We start from the raw sequence: 10,168 nt of genomic DNA, 5'->3' as shown, positions 1-10,168 counted from the left end.
ATATATATAGAGAGAGAGAGAGAGAGAGAGAGAGAGAGAGAGAAAATATCTATAACATACTGAAATATATCATGTTTAGGCATACCCGTAAAAATTGCAATCAATAATTGAGTATACATGGAAATAAAATTAGCGAATGTAATCTTATAAATTTTTATAAGACTTTAAGGACCTTTATAATGCTAGTTAATGATGTAAGTATTATGAAAATAATTTAAATAAAAATTTATTTTGTAATAAAAAAGACCTTTAAGTGAGTATTTACCCACACTGGGCCATTAGACGACAAGAATACTAAAAAAAATAATAAAAAAATGGTCATGTTTACTATTTAATTGATTTGCCTTTTGAGCACAGCTACACAAATGGAAAAATAAATTATTGTAAAATGTGTTTCACACAAGCATTTGTTTTGTTTGTTGATAAACTTAAAAAAAGTCATGAAACTCTCGCGCATTAGAAGAGGAGCATCTAAGGTTATAGCATTTACTGACAACAAACTTAATTATTTCAGGATTAGAAAATGGAATCTTCTTGGGGGAATCACTCATTAAATGAAATATTACTTTTATTTTATACTATTTTGTTAGTTACGAATAGTGAATGTTTCACTTTACGTCTGATACAGGTCAATTTGCTTTATACACCTTAAGAAGTTTCACTTTAATTAAGTTTATGTTCAGAGGATTAATTCTTCTTAAATATCCATCGTTAAGATTTGCCAACTATATGACACGTATAGTTTGATAATTAAATAAAAGCACTAAAAACTAATAACACACTAAATACCAGCAAAAAACATTCTATTAACATCGCAATGTATCAAGTTTAATAAACCCCCTATCTAAAATTAATCTAAGTTTTAACGGTTTTCACTGTTGTATATCAAATGAACACTGTTTCGTTTTTAACTACCTCTATGTAGCCGGTCAATACTTAAAACTATTGTCACTCAATATAATTACCATTTCTGCCTCACATTAGCATTCAAGTGCTGTTTAGTTTATTAGTTTTTAAACAAAACCTCGTAGTGAAGCTGTCTGGATTAAAAAGTATTCTTATATTGAGAAACCTGTTGGCGATGTATAAAGCGTTGAAAGTTTATGTAATTATTATCAGTTACATGTGTAGATGGTCGACTACGACAAGATAAAAAATATAACATATGTTTAGTTCTTTTTATAACAAAGTTAGACGATAACCATGATCATTTGTTGTCAATCAAATATGTCTTTGAAAGAAATATTTTTATAACTAAAAGATATTTTGACAGTCGGCATGTAATTAGTAAATGGTTGTCAGTCACACTTTTTTCCCCTAAATGAAACTAGTATTTCTTAATTTATTTAAGAATTGTAATTTATGATTACTTTCCTTGAGCTTATTAGGGTAATCTAATAGTGCTCCCATTTTTCGCTGACAAAGAATACTTCAACGAATTTACGGTCCAGAGTAATACGGTACCTCGGCACCAACACAAAAATTATCAAAATAGTACCTAACTGCGAACTGGTATTTGATGATCTGACAGGAGAGATAGATTAAACAATATTGAACCTCATATACTGTAAAAATATCTTCTTCAAACCCCACTTTATCAAATCTCATTGACACTCAACAATGGTGAAGTTGAAGATGAAATGTATAGTCTATTCGTTCCTAGCTCTTCAGCGATTTTTGAGCCATTGCCTTCCCTACCCAAACGAAACTCAATAAAATACTGATAATACATGAGGTTACTTCTTTCATATTTATATACAAGGGGCTTTTCACCGCACAGATGCATGAGTTGTAATGTACTTGCAAGGAGTCATAACGTGAAGGCAACAAATTTCAGTATTCACAGACGTCAACTTGACTAATAACCCACAATGTGTTTACGGAGACATACCTATACATACCGTTCCTAGACGGTACATATAGACCATAGAGCATAAAAGGGAACTTATTTATTTATTCCGTCTTACCCCTGCCTTGTGGATAGTACAAGCATGCAGCTGCAGTTTGATTAAATGGCTACAAAATTTAATACTTTTGTTTTTCTCATTCTCTTTCTGTCCTTCTGCTTCTCCTCTGCCTCGTGGTTTTCCAGGAACAAGTCCTCTTCGCTCCAGGTTGAAGTGGGCAGCGCCCACTGAACTTTTCCACCCGTTCACAAAACTTTTGTGATACGAGTAGTTATGTTCAGTAACCAGCTGAGGTATATCATTATCTGTGAGAGTACAGTTTCCCTCAGCAGTTTACCTTTGGCGTCTCAAAGGCGGTGCAGACAACAATTATGTGCTCAGCAGTTTTCGGCACGCCACAATAGGAACATAGGGGTCCTTTCTGATATCCATCCCATGGCGATTGAGTTTATCTCGAAAGCCACCGGTCAGGAATTGGGAGATCCAGTATTAAGCTAGTTCTCTTTGAACCGTAACCGGACCGTGGGAAACAAAAGATGTAAACATGCTGAACACTGGCAGGTCCATCCTACTCCACAAATTCAAAACCTCCTTGGGGTTCCTGATGTATATTTCACAATAACCTATGATAAATTTGTGGAAAAACTCCCCCATGCTTAGCTATATGTCATTAATGTGATGACCTGTAAGATAGCCAACCTCATGTGATGGAAGGCCTCACTCTGACATGAAGAACTCCTGAGAATCCTCAGGAACACTGTCGGTTTTGGATACTTGTCAGGACTTTGCAATTACAATTAGATACCAGGACGAACTTTTGGTAAAGAGGGACACCTAATACTCTTATACCACTACTTAGACATCACTTAATCACTAAATTTATTCCTTAATCAGCTTGAGTGGTTTCTTGGCCCCATCAGGGAAAATAGAGTGTTAGAACAGGATGGAATCCTGTAGTTATTGCTGAAGATGGTACACACTTCTGAATATCTTCAGTACTTCCCTACAGTTTGGATATGATGTTTGTTTCATTTGGAAAAATGTCTTATTCATTCTGTTTCTTGTGATTACCTTATCTGTAATTTATACACCATTTTTTATTTCTCCACAGTATAACTAAAATATTAAGCTACTCCTTTTTTTACCAATACCATACCCTCTATTATTAGCTCATTTTGTTTTCAATATCATAATTGCACAAAGTTCTGTGATTTTTTTTATTTCATAAATATAAAATGTACGATTACTTTATCACTTTGAGACACACCCTTATACAATTTTCCTACTAGTTATTACAAAACAACTATGTTTTACATTTTTGTTAAAACAAACTGAAGGAAAAAAAAAACAACCAAAACAGTATTAAAATACATATCAATGATGAAATTTTACAGTACTATAAGCTTGGTTCTTTTATGTTTATATCTAGGGGTTGTTTTTGTATAATTTCCTGTCTTTTATTAATTGATTTAAAGAGTTGGACCAAAATGGAAGAAATTATAGGTCAACTTATATATGTATCCATGTAATGTAACAACCTTTAACTGAAGGGTTCATCTTAATCTTTTTGAAGCGAATATTGTTATATCTACATCTGTTTCCCTTAACTACTAATTATTTAAATTTTAAGTACGTATATTGGCCTGTTGATACACGTATATTTTTAGTTACTTAAAAACCTCAAGTTTTTTTAAAATCAAAATTTCCTATATTAAATCCATATATAAGTCAATCCTAAATAAAAGTAGGACCCTCATTCTATACAAGAAAATTTTTAAAAAAACCATGAACCCTATTCAGCCAAATATGGCAATTTTTCATCCTTTCATAAAATGATGGTGATATCCCAGATTCATTATATAAAATATTCAATATTGAACTAAAAATATTCAATACTAATCATTATTAAATTGTAATTCTTTATTTAAGTTGCAATGTCAAACAGTCTACTATAGAATACTTTAATTATATAGAGAACTCAGAATAAGAAAAAACTACATCAAATCTTCAAATCCCATCATCTTTAGTTTGTGGTAACCTAGATCATATCTTCTATTAATAACTTTTTAACTTTCCCATTGATTTACCACTTGTTTTGATTTCTCTTCTGTTTTTTTTATAGTTGTTTGTATTAATTATTATTTATAATTTGCCTCAAGGCTATAATTACTACAGGTTACATGTTAAGTTTCCAAATACTTAGTTCATGATACAGTAAGATGCTTTGAATTTCCTTTTTATACATATTTTAATTCTAAACAGAAGGAAAATTTTTAAAAAAATAATAATAATAATAAAAATAACCTGTACAATAAAATAAAAAAACCAATAAAGTAAATTATAAATAATGAAGAACAGAAAAATTACTATACTTGGTTAAAGGATAAAATGTTAATGTTAGGTTAAAACATATACAAGTTTTATACAACTCAGGTTTCATGTTTTATCAATTAATATAGGTTTGATATATGTATTTGTGGGTGTATCTTTTTAGTGATATGTTTTTGTATTAATGGGTTGTTGGAAATGGGAGTAAGAGAGAAAATGTTTCGTATCTAGAGCATTCTTTCTCCTTTTGTGTTAGTAATGAACATAGCTCCTTCATATTTATACAGTAATTAATGCTCAAATCAAAGGTCATTATATCATCAATAAACAGGTAATATTGCTATTTATATCATGTGATCAGTAAACTGTATTAATACATGAACCTTCCATAGGATTGTTTTGTTAGGGAAAAAATAATAAAAAACACACTATTCTTTATAAGTTATCAATAAGTAACAATGCTTCATTATTTAAAAATTGGTTAATTTTGTACACTATTTACAATACAAACTAAGTTTCAATATTTCTTGCCAGTCCTGAGTGTCCTGAATATGGTATTTGGTGAAGCCTGGGTATTGTCTCCACAAAACTACAATGTAAAAAATAAAATTAATTAATTAATGCGATAAAACTAAATAAATCAAGCTAAATGCCAAATCTGAGATTTTTTTTTTAGAAAATAATCAGGACATGGCCATTTTTATATTCTTAGATGTATTATATCAGATTCTAAATTTTTATATTAGATATATTGATGTTTCAACCCAAATATGGAGGTCTTAACAGGGCTAAAATTGAAACAAATATTACCTGAGATAAGAATCACAAAATAATATTGAATAATAAGAAATGAAAATTGAAAAACTAAATATATATAAATAAAAGATAATATTAAAACAAAAAAAAATTACAAAAATACAATAAAAAGTACAAATGACATAAAAAAATATGTAACAACCTATGGTGAATATTATTACTAGACTAAAGAGATGGGAAACCATTTCTCTCCTCGGCCCATTTGGATCTTTTGTGAGGTCTATAGTGAATATAACAATGTAAATGGTAGCAAATAACAGATAATAATAGTGGTGGTGACAACGGACAACAGATGAAAGTAATTATGATTATATTTCTAATGTGGTTACATAAATGAGAATAATATATCTTATAAATAACAAAGAATAGCTTAGTAAAAAAAAAAAAAATTAAAAAGCATTTAGACTTCCTTCGATTTTTCTAAACAGTTTGTTCAATCCCCACTGCTTATATTTCCTAGAATTGTCAGTTGTTAAACCATCATCGCCGAAAGTTAGTATCTATAATAGTTAACTTTATTTTATTCTCATTTATGTAACCATATTAGCTTTATTGAAATAATAACTGCTATTTGCTATAATTTCCATTGTTGTTTTCCTATATTCACCATAGATTATTACATATGTTTCATGTCACTTATACTTTTCATTGTATTTTTGTTATTTCATTATTTCTTAATGTTATTTTTTACTTTCATATTTTTTTTTTTCAATTTCCATGACTTTTTATTTAACTCATATCTTATGTAATCTTTATTTCTATATTAGCGTTGATAATGGCCAACATGTTTGGGTCAAAATTCTGTAATATCTAATAAAAAGAAGATACAAATGATTGCACCCTGATTATTTTATCCAATATAAACACAACAGCTGACAAAATCTATCAACAAAATTTATTTTTGTCAATACTGGGATTATGATTTGCCTCGTGTTTCTAGTAAGAAATTAAATGAACAGAAAGATTATTAGATCATGAATGTGGTAAATATTCTCAATTCTCAACCAGCATTCACTCACCAATAAAATTAATATACACAAAAAGAATGGTAAAATGTAAAGCTCACAGAGTCAGATGGTACAGTAAGTTCTTCTGAAGTTTTCTTATATAAACGCCTTCGAGTAGAATGGCCTGTGGAGGTTGAAGATGAATCAGTTCTACCTAATTCAGAAGAAGGAAAAATATGGATATATAAACTTATCAATATCTAAATATCACATTTAAATTAAATCTTAAATAAATAAAAATGTTTCACAACAGGTGCTAACATGATCTCATATGACTCTACAGTCATCATAATGAAGAAGATAGTGATTTACTTGAGGAATTGAAGTTAAAAAAATACAGCTAATTGGAACAGTTGTTCTATAAGAAAAAAAGAAAGGAGCATGGCTTCAAGAGATAAAAATCTCACAATGATTAAGCATGGTCTTAGTGTTATTTTTGAGATTTTGTGCCTACCTAGGTAAAAAAAATTATATAAAATAGAACAAGTTCATATTACAGCAAATTATAAGCCATACGTTGCTTAAATAAATAATCTAAATAATCCATTCTTATCAATATACACAAACAAGTTTCATATATTTCAAGTATCATATTTCATTTAAATTTTACTGTCTTCACGATGATTTGTAGAAAGTAAAACATGATTAAATAAATAAATTCAGAATAAAGGAATAGAAAACCGCTAAATCAATTCAATTAAATATATTGAGAAAAAAAATTTAAATATACATATTCTGAAAATATGAAACAATTAGTTACATGTAAACCAGCATCTCCACCATTATGAATTTGGATTATACATCCCAAATCCATACATAAATAATTACATGACCAAGTAGATTAACTAAATAACATCTGAAATTTAAAGGTCATGTACCTACGCAAGTTTTTCATCATACAGTTATTGCTCTGTACCAAAGAGTTGCTGCATGATCCTATAAAGCCTATAGCATTCCTTAATTAAACAATCTTTCTAACACAAAAATAATTTTTCAAATGAGACTGGTAGTTCCTGAAATTATTGTGTTCAAACAAACAAAACCTTCAGCTTTACTAAATAGCTTAAGTAACCAATGTTATCGACTCAAAAATAACCTTGTAACTTATTAATAGTATTCTATTAGAAGATATTTCATCTAAATATTAATATGGCATAACATGTAAACCACATACAACTTATCTTTCTAAATTAAAACTATTAAAATAAAAAAATATTTATGACATAAACTTACCATCAAAATAATAAGGAGATTCTAGATCTTTTGCTTCTTGTCTCCTCTTCTTTCTGAAATAAAAATGTAGATAAAGGGCTACAATAAGAACATCTACTTCTTTAAATCTATGAATAAATACAACATGAGATGATACAGGGATAAATGGAAGCAAATTGATTATGTAAATAATTTAAACCTAAAAGGTTCTTTATGGCAGGTATTCCAATATGAAAAAAGAGATGAACAAGGCAAAAAATAGCATAGCCAAAAGTCCAATATCTATCAAATTTAATGGTATAGTCTATGAAATAGTTTTACTGAAAGTCAGAAATTAAGTATTGTTATATCTTTCATTAGAATATGTCAAAAATAACTAATGAATGTACCACCTTCATTACTTTAAGTGCATTACTAATGAAGATAAACCACCCATTTATTTAGGAAAGCATATAAGTGTATATAACAGTGGCAAAAGAGTCTGATTAACTAACTTGAACTTGCTTTTTCTCTTAAACATTTACCCCTCTACCAATACTATACCCCTGCAATAGTAATAGGAGGAACATTCAAATGTTGGTTCATATTTGATTTATTTTCATGAATTAAAATTAAAGAATCATTGAGAAAAACAAGGAAGATATAACATTTATCTTAAAGAAATTACTACTTACTTCTTAGAAGTCACCTTTTTTCTACTGACTGGTAATAAAAATGATTGATCATCACTATCACTAAATTTAGGATGACATCCTGCACTCCTACTTCTCTGCAATGAGAAAAAAACATAAGAAATTCTTTAATAAAATGTTAAATATATATTTTTAATTAAGGTCCAAAATCTTTTAAATCTTTAGTATTGCATATGATCTGTTCCCTATGATTCATAAAACATTTATATGTTATATAACATCTTCATATTCATCACTAAATTAAATGGATGAGGTGAAATGCTCAGTTCGGATTCAGGGAGACCTCTCACCAGAATTTAAGTCCAGGAGGGGGGTGATGGCCTCGCATGCCTATTGTTTAATTTGGCTCTCAAAAGGTAATTAGGGATTCTGGACTACAAACCTCTGGAACAATCATTGACAGGCTGGTACAGGTGCTAGGATTTGCCGATGACTTGGGCCTGGTGGTGAGATCCTTTCAGGCGCTGATGGAGGCATTTCTGAGACTAGCTGAAGCAGCAGAAGCAATGGGCATGGCGGTTAACCAGAGAAAAACTAAATACATGCAAGCTGGACCTGGTATAGTGGCTGCTGTTGGCGAGGAGGTGAAGATGGGTCCATTTAAATTTGAACGTGTTGACCAGTTCACCTATTTAGGCTCGGTGGCCAGCAGCAGTAACAGGATCACCCTGAGAACAAGCCAGCGTCTTATGAAGGCCAACAGATGTTATTTTGGACTCAAGAAGGTTAGGGAGATGTGATGCGGCACATAAGGTTGGGGAGGCTGCACTGGGCAGGCCATGTCGTCAGGATGCCAGCGTTTGAGATCCCGAGAAGGTTGCTAGACTGTAGGCTGCATCTGACCAGAGGAAGTGGCAGATCAGGGCTGAGATGGGAGGATGCCGTCATCAGGGATTCCAGAGAACTTCTGAGCATCCGCAACTGGAGGGCAGCCGCATAAGACTGAGCTACACGGTGAGAGCTCATTGAGGAGGATAGGATATAAGAAATGGATCGATTTCATTCCGTTTGGCTAATGCTTTGCAGATGGAAAATCGATCCATCATGTTTTTTTGGTGCTAATCGGTGCGGCACCCGAACATCAAGCTTCTTTTAGCATCCAGCTTTGTGCAAATGGTTTAAAACTGTTTTATGGTCGATCTTTAGCTCTTGGGCGATGCTACGACTACTAATATGCTGGTCAACTTCAATTATCTCTGCAATTTTATCAACATTTTCGACAATGGGCCTGCCAGTGCAAGGTGTGTCTTTAACATCGAAAATACCCGAATAGAATCAACAAAACCAAAATTGTGCCTAATAAGCTGTTACAGTATTGGGACCATAAACACCATTCACAATTTCAGTTATCTGGCTTGCATTTTCACCTTTATTAAAGAAAATGGTAAAATGGATGGAATTTGCTCTTTGTTAATTTCCATCTTTAACACCCTGTAACTCACAACTGAATGGACTAAACAAAAAACAGCAAATGAATTATTTTAGCACAAATTTTTTTTTTTCCAAATCCCTAAAAATAAATAAACAAAAATAAAATAAAACAAGTATAATATAAAATAAATATACGGTTTAACTGCGCTAGTTCCTTTTACTAGAGCAGAGCTCCATTCTAAGGAATGAATGATTTTTATTTAACGAAAGTGTTGGTGGTTCATTGACTGAGTTGGTGTGGCACACCCTGTTTCATTGGCAAACTAAACTAAAAAGTATATGTCTCAGTCACTTGCGGATTTCATTGGCTACGGTGGTGTAGGTCTTGCCAACGCACTGGAGGGGGTGCTGGTGTCAAGATTAAAAGAGTGGATTGGTCAGAGATTGAAGAGAGTCAAAGAACTTGACATGCCTCCGAACTATAAACTCTAGTACTGGGGGTAGATCGAGGAGTTGAGGCTTCTTTTTTTTCCCACGATGAAGTGCAGACCGTCCTCCGCAGCATGCAGTCCTGGAATCCCTGACGGTGGCGCTGCGTGCTGTCGGAGAGGTATGTGAAGAGTGGCGCCCCATATAGAAGCAACAGCCTCAGAATGCTCTTATATATCTGCAGTATACTGAAGAATATATATTGTAATATGCTCCTTTTATAGTAAATAGTATATTTTGATGTATAAATGGTTTTAATATGTTTTATTTTATGTATCATTTTAATATTCATTGCTTTGTTTATCCAAAAAGCAAACTAACCAAGTTTCATTGTTTATAATAACTT

General features: G+C 31.5%; 2 protein-coding genes across 2 annotated transcripts in view; both read right to left on the bottom strand.

The window, feature by feature from the left end:
* LOC106690979 (transformer-2 protein homolog beta) overlaps positions 1–1,152 on the bottom strand; it is a 12,752-nt gene extending 11,600 nt beyond the window's left edge. Inside the window, exon 1 of the mRNA XM_014436604.2 lies at positions 966–1,152. Coding sequence (XP_014292090.1) covers positions 966–968 — 3 coding nt within the window. The 5' untranslated portion in view covers positions 969–1,152. The remainder of the gene's footprint in view (positions 1–965) is intronic.
* Positions 1,153–4,468: 3,316 nt separating this feature from the next.
* On the bottom strand, positions 4,469–8,039 carry LOC106690980 (uncharacterized; the record flags this gene model as incomplete). Its single annotated transcript, XM_067053040.1, is given in 4 exon segments — positions 4,469–4,824; positions 6,118–6,212; positions 7,292–7,344; positions 7,945–8,039. Coding segments are annotated over 4 exon segments (315 nt in total), but the record flags the coding sequence as incomplete, so codon positions are not given.
* Positions 8,040–10,168: the final 2,129 nt, after the last annotated feature.

Source organism: Halyomorpha halys, unplaced genomic scaffold (genome assembly GCF_000696795.3).
Source record: "Halyomorpha halys isolate HHAL.00 unplaced genomic scaffold, Hhal_1.1 Scaffold2006.1, whole genome shotgun sequence".
NCBI lineage: Eukaryota > Metazoa > Arthropoda > Insecta > Hemiptera > Pentatomidae > Halyomorpha > Halyomorpha halys.
This window is presented reverse-complemented; position numbering and strand designations above follow the sequence as displayed.